Genomic DNA, 20,751 nt, shown 5'->3' with positions numbered 1-20,751 from the left:
CTAGCCAATTGTCAGGAATTTGGAGTGAGACTTGCGACCGCTGTGTTTAGCGCTTAGTGACGCACATATCCATCGCAAAGACCGAAGTTGGAAAATTTATTAGGGGTTGGATTTCAATTAGGCACAGTCTGCCATTTCCTTTTTATTTTACGTTTATTTTTTTAATAACTCAGCGTCATCTCATCTGGCATAGCAGTGTGCTTTCATACTTGGCTAGAAAATAGCCATAGCAATAGGATAGCATTGTTTGGTTTTAAAAACTAAAAAACACAAAAAAAAACTAAAAAACAAAAAAACACAAAAAAAAGTAAAAAAAAAATTAAAGTTATAACTTTCATTTTCAAAATGTTTAACCCGAGGGCTAGGGGTAGAGGACGAGGGCGGGGACGTGGGCGTCCAACTACTGCAGGGGTCAGAGGCCGTGGTCCTGGGCGGGGTGAGACACCACCTGCTGATGAGGGAGCAGGGGAACGCCGCAGAGCTACACTCCCTAGGTTCATGTCTGAAGTTACTGGGACTCGTGGTAGAGCACTGTTGAGGCCAGAACAGTGCGAACAGGTGATGTTGTGGATTGCCGACAATGCTCCGAGCAATTTGTCCACCAGTCAGTCTTCCACGCAGTCCACCCATGTCACCGAAATCGGCACTCCTCCAGCTCCTGCACCTCAGCCTCCTCCCCACCAGTCTGCCCCCTCCCAGGAAAATTTGGCATTTGAACTGGCATACTCTGAGGAACTGTTTTCTGGACCCTTCCCACAGTCACAAACCACTTGTCCGGTTGCTGCTGAGCAATTTTCCGATGCCCAGGTTTTCCACCAGTCGCAGTCTGTGGGTGATGATGACCTTCTTGACGTAGTGGAAGAAGTGTGTAAAGAGGTGTCCGACGATGAGGAGACACGGTTGTCAGACAGTGGTGAAGTTGTTGTCAGGGCAGGAAGTCCGAGGGGGGAGCAGACTGAGGGATCGGAGGATGATGAGGTGACAGACCCAAGCTGGGTTGAGAGGCCGGGTGAACACAGTGCTTCTGAGACGGAGGAGAGTCCTCGACCAGAACAGGTTGGAAGAGGCAGTGGTGGGGCCAGACGGAGAGGCAGGGCCAGAGCAGGTGCATCAGCGCCAAATGTGTCACGTAGTGAAGCTCCCGTGGCGAGGGCTCCCGCGGCGAGGGCTAGATTTTCAGAAGTCTGGAGGTTCTTTAAGGAAACACCGGATGACCGACAGACTGTGGTGTGCAACCTTTGCCAAACCAGGATCAGCAGGGGTTCCACCACTACTAGCTTAACTACCACCAGTATGCGCAGGCATATGAATGCTAAACACCCCACTCAGTGGCACCAAGCCCGTTCACCTCCGGCCGTGCACACCACTGCTCCTTCCCCTGTTTCAGCTGATAGTCAGCCCCCTGCCCAGGACCCTGGCACAAAAACCCCATCGTCGCCTCCACGATCCTCCACAGCATCCACCAGCGTTCAGCTCTCCATACCCCAGACGCTGGAGCGGAAACGGAAATATAGTGCAACCCACCCGCACGCCCAAGCCCTTAATGTCCACATCTCCAGATTGCTTAGCCTGGAGATGCTGCCCTATAGGCTAGTAGAGACCGAGGCCTTTCGCAACCTCATGGCGGCGGCCGCCCCTCGGTATTCGGTCCCCAGCCGCCACTACTTTTCCCGATGTGCCGTCCCAGCCCTGCACCAGCACGTGTCAGACAACATCATCCGTGCCCTGACCAACGTCGTTTCTGACAAGGGCCACCTGACCACGGACACGTGGACGAGTGCTGCCGGGCAGGGCCACTATATATCGCTGACGGCACATTGGGTTAACTTGGTGGAGGCTGGGACCGAGTCTGACCCTGCGGCTGGTCATATACTGCCGACGCCGAGGATTGCGGGCCTACCTCGGTCCAGGTCTTTCAGGCCTACTATGCCTCCTCCTCCTCCCACCCCTCCTCCACCTCCTCCTCCGAACTACCATCCGTGGGCATGGCGCCATCAGTCGCTAGCTCTAGGCACAGCAGCAGTGCCGTCGCTAAGCGACAGCAGGCGGTGCTCAAACTGCTGAGCCTAGGCGATAAAAGACACACCGCCCAAGAGCTATTACAGGGCATCACGGCGCAGACTGATCTGTGGCTGGCACCGCTGAACTTGAAGCCAGGCATGGTTGTGTGTGACAACGGCCGTAACCTGGTGGCGGCTCTGCAACTCGGCAGACTGACACATGTGCCATGCCTGGCCCATGTGTTAAATCTGATAGTTCAGCGTTTCCTCAAGACATACCCCAATCTGTCTGATTTGCTCACGAAGGTGCGCCGCATCTGTGCGCATTTCAGGAAGTCCAGCACAGATGCTGCCACTCTCAGGGCAGCGCAGCGCCGCCTCCAACTGCCCGCTCACCGACTGTTGTGCGACGTGCCCACGAGGTGGAATTCAACATTAACCATGTTATCCAGAGTTTACCAGCAGCGCAGAGCGATTGTAGACTGCCAGATGTCAACTTCCACCAGAACTGGTAGTCAGGTCAGTCAGCTTCCTCAAGTCTACAATGAGGAGTGGACGTGGATGTCTGATATCTGTCAGGTGCTGAGTAACTTCGAGGAGTCAACACAGATGGTCAGTGGCGATGCCGCCATCATCAGCCTCACCATCCCGCTGCTTGGCCTGTTGAAAAACTCTCTGATCAGCATGAAGTCGGAAGCTTTGCGCTCGTCACAAGAGACGGGGGAAGAAGATTCCCTTGTTGATAGCCAAAGCACCCTTTGGTCTGTTTCTCAGCGCATATCGGAGGAGGTGGAGGTGGAGGAGGATGAGGAGGAAGAGGAGGAGAATGTTGGCGAGACACAAGAGGGGACCATTGTTGAGTCCTTCACTGTTCAGCGTGTATGGGCAGAAGAAGAGGAGTTGGAGGAGTTGGAGGAGGAGGAAATGGACAGTCAGGCCAGTGAGGGGAGTGAATTCTTACACGTTGGTACTCTGGCGCATATGGCAGATTTCATGCTAGGCTGCCTATCCCGTGACCCTCGCGTTCAAAGAATTTATTCCAGCACCGATTACTGGGTATTCACTCTCCTGGACCCACGGTACAAGCAAAATCTTTCCACTCTCATCCCTGGAAAGGAAAGGAGTGTGAGAATGCATGAATACCAGCAGGCCCTGGTGCACAAGCTGAAACACTATTTCCCTTCTGACAGCGCTAGCGGCAGAGTGCGTAGTTCTGCGGGACAAGTAGCGAGGGAGAGTAGGCGAGCAGGCAGCTTGTCCAGCACTGGCAAGGGTACGCTTTACAAGGCTTTTGCCAGCTTTATGTCACCCCAGCAAGACACTGTCACCTGTCCCCAGTCTCGGCAGAGTAGGGCTGATCTTTACAGAAAGATGGTGAGGGAGTACGTAGCTGACCATACCATCGTCCTAAATGATCACACAGCTCCCTACAACTACTGGGTTTCAAAGCTGGACATGTGGCACGAACTGGCGCTGTACGCCTTGGAGGTTCTTGCCTGCCCTGCCGCCAGCGTGTTGTCCGAGCGGGTTTTCAGTGCAGCTGGTGGCATCATCACCGATAAGCGTACACGCCTGTCGACTGACAGCGCTGACAGGCTGACGCTTATTAAGATGAATAAAGCCTGGATTTCTCATAATTTCCAATCTCCACCAGGTGAAGGAAGCTCAACCTGAATAATTTATGCACTCCTCCTCCTCCTCATTTTCCTCCTTCTCCTCCTCTTTGTACACTAAAGCAGAGGAAACTGGCTATTTTTTGACAGGGCCCACTGGCTCTAGCTATAGTACTTTATGCATTTAATTTTTCTGGAGGGCCACCTACCCGTTCCTCTGTTTTAAACAATTTTTGGGAGTGCCACATACAGGCACTCAATCTATTTCATTTTTCTGGAGGGCCACCTACCTGCTCCTCTGGTTTGAAAACTTTTTTGGACTGCCACATACAGGCACTCAATCTATTTCATTTTTCTGGAGGGCCACCTACCTGCTCCTCTGGTTTGAAAACTTTTTTGGACTGCCACATACAGGCACTCAATCTATTTCATTTTTCTGGAGGGCCACCTACCTGCTCCTCTGGTTTGAAAACTTTTTTGGACTGCCACATACAGGCACTCAATCTATTTCATTTTTCTGGAGGGCCACCTACCTGCTCCTCTGGTTTGAAAACTTTTTTGGACTGCCACATACAGGCACTCAATCTATTTCATTTTTCTGGAGGGCCACCTACCTGCTCCTCTGGTTTGAAAACTTTTTTGGACTGCCACATACAGGCACTCAATCTATTTCATTTTTCTGGATGGCCACCTACCTGCTCCTCTGGTTTGAAAACTTTTTTGGACTGCCACATACAGGCACTCAATCTATTTCATTTTTCTGGAGGGCCACCTACCTGCTCCTCTGGTTTGAAAACTTTTTTGGACTGCCACATACAGGCACTATCCAAATTAAATTGTCTCCATAGCAGCCTCCACACGTTGTCTCCATTGCTACCTCCAAAAGTCGTCCATATAGCTGCCTCCATACATCGTCCCCTTATCAAACGAGGTGTGTCAGGCAGAAATTTGGGTTGTTTTCATGGATTCCACATCAAAGTTGTTAACTTTGTCGCCACCCTGCTGTGTTATCCACAAAATATACTGGCAAACTTTTATCATTTACCAATATTATTTCAGCGCTTCTTGCGCTTCTGTTTACATTCCCCTCACCCGCCATATCCCAAACTTATAAGAACGCTACTACACTTGATCTTATACAAAAGGTTCTTAGAAGTGCTGTTTGGGGAGTAGCCTAGAGACACGGGCTTGGATTGGCGAAAGCTCGCCTGGCAGCGGAGCGCCAGCTCCATGCCAAGATCCAACTAACATAGTTTTAACTGCAGCACCTTTAATCTACTACTAGTTCACTGCCTCCATACATGGTCCCCTTATCAAACGAGCTGTGTCAGGCAGAATTTTGGGTTGTTTTCATGGCTTCCATGTTAACTTTGTCGCCACCCTGCTGTGTAATCCACAAAATATACTGGCAAACTTTTATCATGTACCGATATTATTTGAGCGCTTCTTGCTCTCCTCCTTTGGTTCCTCTCTGCCACCCATTGGTTTGAAGCCTGAGTCCATTTAGGGTATGTCGCCATGCCACTCTCTAGCCTGCTGCCGCTGCCTCTGCCTCTGCATGCCGTCCCCTATAGTGTCAGGGTCAATTATTGGATGTTTTAGATGCTATCTAGCTTCATTCGGTCACTCTGTCATGGCCATGCTGTTGCCCATAATTTTGGCATAATGGTGCGATTAAGCAGCCTCAGAGGCATCCATGCATGCTGCCCCTGCTGTTTCCTGTCCATTTCCGTGGTGTTTCCATCCTTTTCTGAGGTTCCCAGGTGTTTGGCCAAGCTTCCCTGTGCAGAGCCTTGGTCCCCTTGAAAAATGCTCGAGTCTCCCATTGACTTCAATGGGGCTCGTTATTCGAGACGAGCACTCGAGCATCGGGAAAAGTTTGTCTCGAATAACGAGTACCCGAGCATTTTAGTGCTCGCTCATCTCTAGTGATAACTTATATTTCAACGCTACCCATACTTCTGTCGCCTCAAGTGCAAAGAGTTTTGGCTTCAATAAAACTATTAAATAAATATTGCACAGTCTAATTACTATTTCATAATGGGGTTCGGGATGCTGAGGTGGGTAACATTATGATGGGGAACTTGTTGGACATTTTTGCTATAAGACATCGTGGGAGAAGCTGTGGCATATTTAGGAATTATGTCCTCTAGCATTACACCTATGCATAGGTTTAGACATCCCCCTCCCACATGAGCAGGAGGCGGAGAGGGAGGTCAGGGATGACCCTTTAAATAGAGCGTGCCAGGAGTTACACTGGTTCATGAGATGCAGAGCTGTCAAGAATTTCGTGGCTCTCCTCCATGCATATCTTGCCAATCCATTTAGTAAGTGGTCTGTTTTTTTCTTTATATTATCACTTTTTTTTATTTAATAACTGTTATGCTTTTTTATGTATGTGTCTTTTTATTCCATATTTTTTGCAACTTGAGTACATGCTGAGCTTTTGCATATTTAACTTTAAATTAATAAGTTTGCTTCTTATAATTCCCCATACATTTCAAATTTCCACTAAATAATGTGCTATTTTTCTGTTTGTAAAAAACAAATCTGGACTTACCGGTAGAGTACTAAGAGTAGGCATCCCATAAGTTGGTAATTTGGTTGGTAATTTGGGTTGTGATATTGATTTGGATGTTGAACTGTGAGTAAGAAGTTTGGCTCTTTACAGTCAGATCCACAGCCACGTGTGCAGTGGATGACAAAGTTCTATGGATTTTTTTTTTTTACATTGATCATAATGACATAGAAGAGTTGGAGACATCTCGGTTTACAGCACCACAGCAAGTTATCTCGTTAGAATTGTAGGTGGAGATGTAGAGTGAGTTTGCATTACCACAGTGTTGGTTCTTCCAATTTCTCCTGATTCGTCATGCAGTTACATATAAGCCAATATTGAAGGCCACCTTTAAAGGGAATCAACCACCTAAAAAACATTAAAAAACCTATTGATACTCACCTCCCCTCCACTTTACCTTGATCCCGTCACTATCCGTTGCTTATCTTGACATGCCAGTCTCACCCAGAAAAGAAAGTTATAATTAGCAGCATGGAGTAGGGGGACAAGATGTCTGGCGCTCCGGGCTGCTAATTATGCATGCTTTAAATTCCTTTAAGAAGTGCCTGCACCAGATTTGGTCACATTCAATCCTTTTTATGGCGCGACTGCACTATTCTTCATGCGACACAAATTTCTGCATTGAAGGGGACATTCCGGTGCACAGTCGGATCGTGCACCAGATTTAACATGAAAGTCTGACAGAAGTGTGTCACATGGCCCATGTTAAAGGTGCACCAAAAAAAAAAGTCAAACCAGTGTAGGGGACGCCAGATTCATGAAGAACGTGCGCTAGAAATCCTGAATCTGGCGCCCCCTGCACACTGTACAGATAAATGCACATAGTACAGACTGCACTGTTCTTAGTAAATGTGCCTCAGAGTGGAAAGACTTTGAACCCCCTTCAGAATTTATAGGTCGAGTAAATCTATCCATTGGATTGAACTAGTTGGTCTATCAAAAATGAATTCTACTATAAAATATGAATAATTTTGGGTCCGTGGTTTTATATGCATGGTCTGGTTTCACTTGCATTAATGGGAGAAACAGAATTTTCTGCAGTGCACTGGGTTAAAACCACTTAAACAGTATTTTTTGGTTTGGCTTGTGGCTCTATAGCACATGTATTTTACTGTAGTTTACTGCTTCTGCAGTTAAAGTATATGACATTGTATATTTCTATGCTAAACTTAAAGGATTCTTCCTGTTTATGTAATGAGCTGCTGGACAGGTCTCTTTGGGGACAGGAAAGATGGGGGTTACTTTGTTTTTGTAATTTCATATGAAAAAAACTTGATAAAAAAAGAACAGTAGGCAGAGGACACGAGGGAAGCTCCATTGTTCTATCTATTAGACAATGCTGAAGCAGACAGACCAGGCAAGTCAAAAAGTCAGCAAATTAATGTCTATGAAAAGCATCTAAGTGGACAGACCCCCACAAATCAGGGATATAACAATATAACAGACAAGGACTGGAGCACAGGATCTACAGCTATAAAACAAATCCCATTGGACAGAGATAACGTAGAAGGGCATTGAGCTCAGGGGGCTCAACAAAGCTGCGTTTGTGGTAGTCAACAACAAAAATGTTCTTATACTGTTATATTCCAATGGTCTTACTGTGGGATTCTTCACATGAGAATATTCCGAAATTAGGAAGTAAAAAATATACTATAGTTTTAAGAAAATGAACTGAATTAGATTCTTATGATCAAAAATGTGAAAATTGAAATTGTATTCCAATGCTCTCCTTGTAATTATTAGAATTATCGTACATACCTGAGTATAAGCCGACCCGAGTATAAGCCGATGTGACCTAATTTTCCCACCAAAAACTGGGAAAACCTATTGACTCGAGTGTAAGCCGAGGGTGGGAAATGCATTGGTCACAGCCTTCCGAGTACATAGCCAGCAGCCCCCCAGTATATAGCCAGCAAGTCCCTTGTAGTATATAGCCAGCAGCCCCCCAGTATGTAGCCAAACAGCCCCCAGTAGTATATAGCCTGGCAGCCCCTGTAGTATATAGCCAGCTAGCCGCCAGCAGTATATGCCAGCCAGCCCCCAGTAGTATATAGCCAGCCCAGTAGTATATAGCCAGCCATCCCAGTAGTATATAGCCAGTCAGCCCCATGTAGTACACAGCCAGCCAGCCCCCTAAGTATAAAGCCAGCCCCCATGAAGTATACAGCCGGCCCCCTTAAGTATACAGCCAGACAGCACCCTAAGTATACAGACAGCCAGCATAAAAAAAATAAACTTACATACTCACCTTCAGGGGTCCCAGATGCTCGTCATGGCTTCCCGATGCTCGTCGAGGGTCCTCTTCTGTCTTCTTTCTGCTGTAACAGCCGGCAGGGACGCGCAAATGCGATCTGCTAGCTGGCGCATACTATGATATCACCAGCTGCTACATCATAGTGTGCGCTGGCTGGCAGAAGTCGTGGCTCTGCCAGTTGTTCCAGCGAAGGAACCACGACGAGCATCTGAAAGCCGCGACGAGCATCGGGAACGCCGGAAGGTGAGTATGAAAGTTTTTTTTAATTGACTCGTTAATAAGCCGAAGTGAGACTTTTCAGCACATGTTTTGAGCTGAAAAACTCGGCTTATACACAAGCATATACGGTAGGTTTTGATGTATTTGTTATATTGTATAAGTTAATTTTTTGTACTCCTGTAGCCTATATTTAAGCACTTTATTTCCTGCTGACTACTTATACAATAACTCCTGGGTCTTATTTGTCAAGGTTTTCTCTATTAGGGAGGTGTCTTTTTTTTATAAAACTTGGTCTTGGCAGCAGAAAATTGTTTCCTCTCCATTCTCTACATGGCTCCTCTTTGAGACAATGGGAACCAAAAGTGCATAGCGAAAGTTTCACCCAGAGGAGGAAGTGACTTTTTACTGCACGTATGACTAAATCAATGTTACATACAGAATGTGATACTAAGTCTTAGGAGGAAGATTACTCTGAAAAATGAAATTGTTTCCTGCTGTGCTGAGACATTCAGGCATCCAATGTCTCCTGGATGCCACTCATTAGCTGCTATTCCATAACATGGCTGGATATGAAGAGTCATGTGATCTCTAACTGTCAATGACCAATCATCCTTCCAGGACCTTATGATAGCATTCATAAATACAAACTTAAGGTCCTGGAACTGCCATTGACAGTTAAGATCACATGACCTTCCATCTCTTATGTATTGGTCCTTGTATTAGTTGCTGCTTCACTTCCAGACCCTACCGTATGTCCAGTGAACATATTTATGCCAATTTGGGTGGGTTTATGAACTAAAAAAAAAACCAGCATTATAAAATTGAAGCCAGATTCTCGACACTTTCCTGCTCCGAATCAGAGAAATCTGTCCTATAAATGATGAATTTGTGAAGAATTTCACAATTTAAGTTTTCAACCTTCGCTTCAATAAAAAACCTGTAAAAAAAAAACCCATAGCGTCAAAGGGCTGATCATAACCATAAATTAATTCTTTCAGCGGTGTAGTTTCAAAATGGTGTCATTTATGGGGGGGGGGGGTGGTTTCCATCATTCTGGGGGTCCACAGTCTCTTTGGGCAGGTTAATCAATCATTCAAATATTGGTCCTTGAACGCCTTAGGTTGCTGCTTCACTTGCAGAGAAAGCACTATAAAAATTAAGCCCACTTATTTTTCCTGCATGAACATATGTATTTTAGGGATAAATAATAACTTAACTGTCCAAATGTGAAAATTCCACCTAGGTGGTAGGTGGATGTAAGGGACGTGAGGATAGCTCTTTTTAGAGCTAATCCTCACGTCCCCGCTAACTTTTAATAAACTTTATTCCCTTAATATGTAAATTCTGTTATGCGGCTACTGGGACGTGGAGTAGCCGGGCACGAGGCTACACGGCGTGGCTACTCCACGCCCCAGTAGCCACGTTACTCCTCCTACCCTGCTGTGTGCGGCGCACAGCTCCTAGTAGCTGCGTGCCCTCGTCCGACAAGCCGGAGTTCTGCGCATGCGCAGTAGCTCTGGCCTCGGAGCTGTGTCTGCTCAGCCGCGGGCCTGCGTTCTGCACAGAACGCCAGCATGTCGGACGAGGGCACGCAGCTACTAGGAGCTGTGCACCGCACACAACAGGGTAGGAGGAGAAACGTGGCTACTAGGGGTGGTGTAGCCGCGCCGTGTAGCCTCGTGCCCGGCTACTCCACGCCCCAGTAGCCGCATAACTAAATTTACATATTAAGGGAATAAAGTTTAGTAAAATTTAGCGGGGACGTGAGGATTAGCTCTAAAAAGAGCTATCCTCACGTCCCTTACATCCACCTACCACCCGATCTACCTTTATAGGTAGAATCGTGGTGGTAGGTTTCCGTTAAAGGGTTATCAAAGGCTGTTCTGAACAGATTAAGGGGTGCCGTTTTATAAATGGGATGATTTGTCTACAAAATATAACTCAATACGAAATAACCTCTAAAATAATTTAATCTTACATTTCCTTGAAAATTTGGAAAATGGCTGTTTAATTAGAAAGTCACCTAATGTCCAAATGAAATATTACTATATTTAAGAAATTATGCCAACATAAAGTAGATTTACGGTAACTGTTATTTTGTAAGCAATTTGGGTGGTTAGACTAACTGTACAATGGGAATAACATTTAGAAATCAAAAAAATCAATAGGGATTATGAACTAAAGGTCTGTGGCCGCACTTTCGTTGGATTTTCTAACGTTATCGGGATTTGCGCCGCTGTGACAGGTATTTAACTGGGGATTGTGTCGCACGCAATTGGATTTTGGCGCAGCTGCACCGGCTTTCATGCGACAGAAATTGGGGGGCGTGGCCGTCAGACGATCTGACTGATTCAGACTGAGCGCGGGATTTAACTTTCAAATTGTGTCGTAAACCCAAGCACTTACATGCACCGGGAAGAAGATGGTGAACTCCGGCGGACCTGAGCGGGGAAGCGACACATGCAGGATATCGGGCGCAAAATCTTAGTTAATCGCGGCAGATGTGCATTATCGTCGGACAGTGCACTTTCGCGAAATCGCGGGACCAGGTAAATAAATGTGCCCCAATATTTTTTCAAAGATTTTCACCAATTTTCCTACTTTTTAAATAAATGCAAAACATATCAACCAAAATCTACCACTAATGTGAAGTACAGCATGTCACAAAAAAAAAGCAATCTCAAAATCACCTGGGTAAGTTAAACCGTTCTAAATGTATAACCGCAAATAGTGACACATAACAGATTTTAAAAATTGTGCTTGGTCCTGAAGCTATAAAATGGCTTCGACATGAAGGGGTTAAAGGACATCTACCATCAGAATAACTGATGGTAGATGTTTGTATTCACCTCTCCGTTCTGTGCCAAGCTGGAGTAATCTTCTTTTAGAATATCAAAGCAGTGCGCGGTTTTGGAGAAAAAAGGCTTTAAAAATATGTAAATGAGCTTGAGGTGCTCTGCCCAGCACCTCCTGGCTCTTCTGATTAGTAATTATTCATGGCTCCCTGCCCGGCTGGCTCCACCCACACAGCAGTCAGAGACCAGTGTGACGTCACCGGCTCTTGCTATGCAGTTCTCACGCTTTTCCCGATCACTGCATTGTATCCATACGCTATGATCGTGCATTGTAGAGGGAGAGCCTTTGATGTCACACTGGCTCTCTAACCGTTAAGTGGGTGGTGCTAGGCAGGCTCGGAGTCGTGGACAATTACTCATTGGAGGAGCCAAGAGGCGCTCGGCAGAGCAACTCAGGACCATTGACATATTTTAAAAAGCCTTATCTCTCTGAAACCATGACCTGGTGACTAAAAGCAGTGACGGGGAGGTGAGTATAAACATCAGGGGTGTAACTTGAGGGGCTGCGATCACAACCGGGCCCTGGAGGCTTAGGGGCCCATAAGCTGTCGCTTTCCCATATGAGAAGACTAATACTATAAACCATACATTATAGTCTGGGCCTGGCACAGACTTTGCACTGGGGTCCATCAGCTTCCAGTTACGCCACTGGTAAACATCTACCATCAGCAAATCTTATGGTAGATGTCCTTTATGGTAATAAGTCTCAGGGTAATATATAAGGATCTCACAGCAGCAGGCATCCTTATGGCAGCAGGCTTGGTAGTTACAAAAATATTACAAGAGGCAAATAGTTTGGTGGTTGCATGTAGTCTGACAAAGTAGGCACCGACATGGCAGTTATAGGTTAATGCAGAAGCTTGGTTCTTGGCGGGTGTGTTCTTAGCATTTTGGAAAATGAAGATAATGGGGCAGATTTATCAAGCTGTCTGAAAGTAAGAATATTTCTAGTTGCCCATGGCAGCCAATCACAGCTCAGCTTTAAAATATTCATGAGCACTAGTAAAATGAAAGCTGAGCTGTGATTGGTTGCCATCGGAAACTGACTTTCAGACAGCTTGATAAATCTGCCCAAATGTGTTCAGCTGACACTTAAAGGAGCTGTCTAGTGTTGTTAAAAATGGCTGTTGTAAATTGTCTTTGGTGGGAGAACCCCTTTAAGGCCAGCTTAATTTCCCATGCATTGGTAGCAACTCCTTCCTGCAAAGTTTAGGAAAACTTTATTAGGTACACCTTTCCAACTGCTCGTTAACACTTAATTTCTAATCAGCCAATCACATGGCGGCAACTCAGTGCATTTAGGCATGTAGACATGGTCAAGACAATCTCCTGCAGTTCAAACCGAGCATCAGTATGGGGAAGAAAGGTGATTTGAGGCCTTTGAACGTGGCATGGTTGTTGGTGCCAGAAGGGCTGGTCTGAGTATTTCAGAAACTGCTGATCTACTGGGATTTTCACGCACAACCATCTCTAGGGTTTACAGAGAATGGTCCGAAAAAGAAAAAACATCCAGTGAGCTGCAGTTCTGTGGGCGGAAATGCCTTGTTGATGCCAGAGGTCAGAGGAGAATGGGCAGACTGGTTCGAGCTGATAGAAAGGCAACAGTGACTCAAATCGCCACCCGTTACAACCAAGGTAGGCAGAAGAGCATCTCTGAACGCACAGTACGTCGAACTTTGAGGCAGATGGGCTACAGCAGCAGAAGACCACACCGGGTGCCACTCCTTTCAGCTAAGAACAGGAAACTGAGGCTACAATTTGCACAAGCTCATCGAAATTGGACAGTAGAAGATTGGAAAAACGTTGCCTGGTCTGATGAGTCTCGATTTCTGCTGCGACATTCGGATGGTAGGGTCAGAATTTGGCGTCAGCAAAATGAAAGCATGGATCCATCCTGCCTTGTATCAACGGTTCAGGCTGGTGGTGGTGGTGTCATGGATCCATCCTGCCTTGTATCAACGGGTCAGGCTGGTGGTGGTGGTGTCATGGTGTGGGGAATATTTTCTTGGCACTCTTTGGGCCCCTTGGTACCAATTGAGCATCGTTGCAACGCCACAGCCTACCTGAGTATTGTTGCTGACCATGTCCATCCCTTTATGACCACAATGTACCCTGTAACATCTGATGGCTACTTTCAGCAGGATAATGCGCCATGTCATAAAGCTGGAATCATCTCAGACTGGTTTCTTGAACATGACAATGAGGTCACTGGACACAAATGGCCTCCACAGTCACCAGATCTCAATCCAATAGAGCATCTTTGGGATGTGGTGGAACGGGAGATTCGCATCATGGATGTGCAGCCGACAAATCTGCGGCAACTGTGTGATGCCATCATGTCAATATGGACCAAAATCTCTGAGGAGCTTCCAGCACCTTGTTGTATCTATGCCACGAAGAATTGAGGCAGTTCTGAAGGCAAAAGGGGGTCCAACCCGTTACTAGCATGGTGTACCTAATAAAGTGGCCGGTGAGTGTATATATATATATACTTCACCATCCACTGGGGAGATTGTTTGATAGTTATTAGAATTGACATAGAACAAGTCCAAAAGTGGCACACACAACTTTATTTCTATATTTCTAAGAGGAACACATGGAATGAATAATGACGCAAATGTAAAATTAACATATTAGCAACTGCGTGAGAAACCTGGTGGTTTAACTTCTGTCTCTATGGAAAGCCCCCGATATGTGAGCACATCTCCTTATACAGCAGAAGAGCACATAGATTCTGGGAAATGATGCTTAGTGAAATAGGAGATGTAAAATCGGTATGAACCAATGTACTGCCATACCTTATATGAGAAATAAGGAAGAATCAAAAAACATAGACAATTATAAATATATAATCAGTTAGATAGGTAGATGATAGAAAGATTTTTGATTCAGGCACAAATTTGGCACAAAAACACTGCAACCCAAAGGTAGTATATCACTTGTATATTACAACATAAGAGCTTAGTCAGTGTTCACATTTCATGCATATACTGAGGCTCATCTACTAAGGGTCCGCGGACCACATTTTCGTCAGGTTTCCCAATGATTTCTGATTTGCGCCGCATTTAACAGGGTTTTTGGCGCGTGCGATCGGATTTTGGCGCAATCGCACAGACTTTCATGCGGCGCAAATCGGGGGGCGCCGCCATCATACAACCCGATGAATTCGGACTACGCCCGGGATTTAAAATTCAAATTGTATCGCAGGACACGCACTTACGAGCACCGGGAAGAAGAAGGCGAACTTCGGCGGACTTCAGTGGGGAAGCGACAGATGCAGGTACGTGAATCGTGTCAGACTTTATCTTCGTCGGACTGTCCGGATCGGGGATCACGACAGGACTGAGTAAGTAAATTTGCCCCACTGTTTTATGCTCATAAGCTTCTGTTTACAAAAAACTTTGCAAATGCAGGAGCTCAAAGCAGAATAGAAAAGCAGAGAGAGGGGGAGAGAGGGTACATGGCAGTGTCTTCATGTAGCAGGATAGAAAATCAGGGAGAAGGGAGAGACAGTACAGAGAAGTGTACTTGTAAAGCAGAATAGAAATGCAGGGAGAGGGGAAAAGAAAGTACAGAGAAGTGTTCCCTTCTGGCAGAATAGAAATGCAGGGAGAGGGGAGTGACAGTACAGAGAAGTGTCCCCATGTAGCAGGATAGAAAAGCAGGCAGAGGGAGAGAGACAGTACAGAGAAGTGTCCCCATGTAGCAGGATAGAAAAGCAGGGACAGGGGAGAGACAGTACAGAGTTGTGTCCCTGTATAACAGGAAAGAAAAGCAGGGAGAGCGGATACACAGTACAAAGAAGTGTACTAGTGCCTGAGGAGGAATACTGGCTACAATTACATGGGGCCTGCAAAAGATCAGCACTGGGGGATCCCCTCCTGGAGAAGTCACTGCTGAGGAGGTCACTGGGTGCAGGGTGTCACACACCTGGGTGCTGCTGTGAGGGTCATTCTCATGCTGTGGTGCGGGACGGAAGCAGAGAGGAGCTTGTAGCAGAATCACATGTAAGCGCAAGAACTAGGGATTGTGCCTAAAATATAGTATAGTCACAAAATCATGTTGGGACGCACAAGTGATTAATCAGATGATTGAACTCAACTCATCACAGGTGGTTTTATTTTGTTATAATTCAGGCGCAACAATGCACCTCATTTAGGCGCAAAACAAAAACTAGTGGTACATTTGGTCCATGATAACATAACTGCTATAATCCCCAACACCCCATACTCTGTCTCCTTCATTTCCATTGTCTTTAAGTGTTTGGTAATGCTAATTTGTATTTGGTTCTGCCCAAAAAAGCATTTTTGTATTGAACTGAATGGATTTGAGATAGATATATAGATATGAGATAGATAGTAGACAGATATATATATATAGATGGTCGATAGATATGAGATAGAAGAATGATATATAATAGTGAATAGATCTAAATTCAAAAATTTAGGCAGAACTTCCAAGTAGGCATTCCACCTCACACATCAACGTTTCAAGTATATACTGTAACAATACAACAGTACAAGTGAATATGGGTACAGGATGAGGACATGTGTCAAGACTCGGGGTCAGTGAACCCCCTGGACCTCCACAGGAGATGGTACTAGACAACAACTGGGACCGGAGTCTAAGTGGCACCTGGTCTTCAGCAGAGCCCATGCAAAGCGGGATGGTCTTACTGCGGCAGGGTGCCACCAGGTCGTTCCACAGGTGCGGCTAGCCCGTGGTGGCAGCCAAGGTCGAGGTACAGATACAGCGGACACTCTTGTAGTAAGGTACAAGCACAAGCAGCGGATTTAACTTACAAATTGTGTCGCAGTACAATGCACTTACATGCACCAGGAAGAAGAAGGTGAACTCTGGCGGACTTGAGCGGGGAAGGGACACATAGTGGGGCAGATTTACTTACCCGGCCCATTTGCAATTCAGCGGCGCGTTCTCTGCGGTGGATTCGGGTCCGGCCGGGATTCATTAAGGCAGTTCCTCCGACGTCCTCCAGGTGGTGCTGCTGCGCTGAAAAGCATTGGAACGCACTGGAATTCACCGAGCCGGACCAAGTGAAGGCATTTTTTAAATGCGGCGGTTTTTCCGAATCCGGCGGGTTTTCGTTCGACCACGCCCCCCGATTTCCGTCGTGCGCATGCCGGCGCCGATGCGCCACAATCCGATCGCGTGCGCCAAAAACCTGGGGCAATTCAAGGGAAATCGCCGCAAATCGGAAATATTCGGCTAACACGTCGGGAAAACGCGAATCGGGCCCTTAGTAAATGACCCCCAATGTGTCCCTATGTTTCTAAAAAAAAAAAAGTCAACCACTAGCTGAAACCAATCTGTCTGGTAATCTGTAAGTTGTGTAGAAGAGATATTTACCACTGTACTCTACTACTCTGTCCCCTTGTGTTTGGAGCTGTGTTCCTCCCTCCTCTCCTGCTGACTTGGAGGGGCCTGGGAGATTTCCTAGAAAAGAAGGGGAGTCCTCGGCACCACCATTAGTAGACTGATAAGTCTTGCTAGATTTCTTTTTTATGTTTCATATATTCTGACCTCGTCCCCTTGGGTTCCTTATCTTGTCAGTTATTCATTTGCCCTTTTTTTCGTCCTCCATGTCTCTATACCACTTCCTTTTTTAATCTCCCCTTGTTCAGGTCTTAGTTTTGCCATTTTATTTCCACACTTTTAATATAGTTCTTAAAATCCTAAAATCCTGTTTAGTTAATATGGAAACGTTGAAAAGCACCGAGCTTTACTGTACATGTGACTGTAATAAATTATTTTGTAGACACTGGGGGATATTTATCACGGCTTCTACTCCAGAAAACAGGTACAGAAGCCCTGAAATAAACGCAAAAGTCGACAATCCGCCAGCACTTGCGATTAGTTTCCCCTTTACCTCATCTCCCCACCATGGGGCGTGGAGAGGTGCCTTTTTAATGCCAAAATGAAAATTCAATTCATTAAGTATAATACTCGTACACACATTGAGCCATAAAGACGTCATCATAACTATTCTAGAACTTCTTAGTTCCCCGGATGATTGATTCTTCGGAATTTGTATGTTTATGGGAATCATGAGTGAAGACCGAGGAGGAATAAATCCAAGGTTATCTCGGTTTAGCTGACATGCGGGTTGTGAGGGCAATTAATAAGCTCTGGGGGACTGTTTGAGCTGAAAGCCTACTTCCTTTCAAGATAGTTTCCTCGTTAGGTTTTTCCATTCCTTTGAAGACATTGGATTTGCTCAACAGGAACTTTTATATTGGAAGAATATCGAGGAGATAAACTTTTTGAAAAAGTGGCATCTTGGAACTTTTTAAGTTTTCTCAGCAACTCAAAGAGAAGATCCACTTCTGACAACGATTGTACATTAATTGTGGGCCCTAATTATAGGACACTAGTAGTAGGCTACGCAGGACAGGTCACACAGGTGGGGAAGTCTGATGTATATGCCATCTCATAGCTCTCATTAGACACTGGGGAACACTTACCTGGTCCTGTCGCGATCCAGCGGCACGTTCTGTGTGGAGGATTCAGGTCTTCCGGCGATTCACAAAGGCAGTTCCTTCGACGTCCACCAGGTGTCGCTGCTGCGCTGAAGTTCATCTGAGTTCACTGGTCTTCACCAAGACGGGTCGAGTGCAGGTAAGCGCGTGTCCAGCGACACTTTTTTTTTTTTAATGCAGCGGTTCTTCTGAATCCGTCGGGTTTTCGTTTGGCCACGCCTCCCGATTTCCGTCACGTGCACGCCAGCGCTGATGCGCCACAATCCGATCGTGTGCGCCAAAAACCCGGGGCAATTCAGGGAAAGTCGGCGCGAAACTGAAAAATTCGGTTAACCCGCCGTAAAAACGCAATTCGGGCGTAGTAAATGACCCCCATTTACCATCCAGGAGAACAATGGGTAGGTTAGGGCCTCGGCTTGGTACAACTCTATGGGTAACTCAGTGGCTGCTGAAGGTTCTACTTGACATTAGTTTTAAAAGTCTCCTGATAAAAGTCTTATATTTTAATATATTACAGATATCAAAGCTGGGGCCATCTATCTGTACATGATCAGAAGATATGAAGAAAAGAGTCATCTTGTGTTGTGTCACCTGCTATCTTCTATCAGCTTTTCCAGGAAATACAGGTTTGACTCTTTCGGATTGTAGATTTTTGACAACATTAAGGTGTCCTGAGAACAAGATGTGACAAATATATTACTAGTGTGCAGATTACACGTGTCCGCTGGAAGTCTGCCATTATCTCTTGTCGAAACAGGAAGTCTGGTCTTTTACAGTTAAAAATGTTCAAGAATATTTTAATATAAAAATTTCAAAATTTTGAAATCTACCACCAACCACATGCCAACCTTCTTATCGCGCAGATGTAACGTGTTTAGGTAAAAATGTAAAAAAAAATGTACAGATTTAACGGAAAAGAGACCTTTTTTTCAATTTCACTTGGCCTGTTTCTGTAACATTCCCAAAGAATGTGGGGTAACATAAAGGAATGGATTTCTCAATAGAACAGAACCCTCTCATTCTATAGGGTGGACTACAGGTTTTAGTTTTTATAATTACAGGCAGTCCCCGGGTTTGTTGTTAAGTTGAATTTGTATGTAAGTCGAAACTGTATATTTTATAATTGTAGATCCAAACAAAATATTTTTTTGCCCCGGTGACAATTGGAGTTTCAAAATTTTTTGCTGTAATGGGACCAAGGATTATCAATAAAGCTTCATTACAGACACCTTACAGCTGATCATTGCAGCCTGGGACTATAGTAACATCCAGAGAGCTTCACCAGCTTGTAGGGGTCGGTGCATACTGCTTGTGGTCAGTAATGGCAGTAGCTGGGTTATGTACAGGATAGGTTCTGTTGGTTTGTTCTTAAGTTGAATTAGTATGTAAGTTGGAACTATATATTTTATAATTGTAACTCCAGACAGAATTTTTTTGGTCTCTGTGACAAATGGATTTTTAAAAAGTTGGGTTGTCACAAGAACCAGGATTAACAATACAACTCAATTGCAGACACCTGAGATAACTGCTATATCTTTGTAGCCTAAGCTTAAAGTACAGTAAATTACCAACATCCAAAGGTCCGTTTGTAACTAGGGGTCGTCTGTATGTCGGGTGTCCTTAAGTAGGGGACCGCCTGTATGTGTAATTTGTCTAATTTTTCCCCGTGTTTTTTTCGGTACTACTGCATTATTAACTTACCTCCCTGCTGACTATAGGGGTGCCAGGTGTTGGGGTACCATGCTCTAACTAGGGGTCTGTGCTGAAGTCAATATTTATTTTGGACTGATTCTGGTCCCAATTACACTCAGCACTTTATTACTTACAGGGGAATATTGCTATTATCATGTTTACACTCGGACAATGGGGCAGATTTACTTACCTGGTCCAGTCGCGATCCAGTGGCGCGTTCTCCGACGAGGATTCTGGTCTGGCCGGGATTCACTAAGGTCGTGCGCCCGATGTCCACCAGGTGTCGCTGTTGCACCGAGGTCCACCGGAGTTCACCTTCTTCTTCCCGGTGCATGTTAGTGGTTGATCTTGCGACACAAATTCTTTTTTAAATTCTGCGTTTTTTCTGAATCCGTCGGGTTGTCCGACCGCCTCGCCCCCCCATTTCTGTCGCGTGCACCAAAATCCCGGGACAATTCAGCACAAATCGGAAATCGTTGGGGAAACCCGATGAAAGTGCGCAATTCGGACCCTTAGTAAATGAGCCCCAATGTGCATCTTTTTTGTCTGTTTGTTGCTCCTATATTGTCTGTCATTTTAAATCTATAAAGGGAATTCTATTTACACCTTAAAATGATTTGTTTCGACAATTGTGTTCTTATGTACATTACTTTTGTGTAAATTCTGTATGTGTTTCTGTTTGGGACTAATGTTTCCCAAGCAGCTGTACATTGTAGTTATAAAGGGGTTTAGCTATAAATAAAAATGATCCAGTATCAATAAAATGATTCTTACTGTTCCCTACTATTTTGGTACCACTGCTCCCAATCCCTACAGTGCTGCTCTTCATGGGGATTTCCTGATAGGACACACTACAGGAGATTGCTGAGCCAATCAGCAGGTGTTTCCTCTGGTGTCAGGAGACACCCCTGAAGAGTGAAGCAGCAGATAGCAGCAGCATTCATGTAGCGGAGGAGCGGAAAGAACCTTATTATTATGTTTTTTGCCCTCTGTAGTATAATTTTGAATAAATATAGGAAATTATTATATAGGACAAGTTAGTT

General features: G+C 45.4%; 1 protein-coding gene across 2 annotated transcripts in view; it reads left to right on the top strand.

Moving 5' to 3' along the window:
- Window positions 1-20,751, top strand: part of LOC140128067 (cytokine receptor common subunit beta-like) — a 69,977-nt gene that overhangs the window by 3,982 nt on the left and 45,244 nt on the right. For both annotated transcript variants that reach the window (XM_072149439.1, XM_072149438.1), the window contains exon 2: window positions 18,534-18,642. In XM_072149439.1, the coding sequence (XP_072005540.1) occupies window positions 18,576-18,642 (67 nt within the window). In that variant the 5' untranslated portion in view covers window positions 18,534-18,575. The remainder of the gene's footprint in view (window positions 1-18,533; window positions 18,643-20,751) is intronic.

Source organism: Engystomops pustulosus, chromosome 4 (genome assembly GCF_040894005.1).
Source record: "Engystomops pustulosus chromosome 4, aEngPut4.maternal, whole genome shotgun sequence".
Lineage (NCBI taxonomy): Eukaryota > Metazoa > Chordata > Amphibia > Anura > Leptodactylidae > Engystomops > Engystomops pustulosus.
The sequence above is the reverse complement of the archived record's forward strand: the minus strand, read 5'-3'. Positions and strand labels throughout refer to the sequence as shown.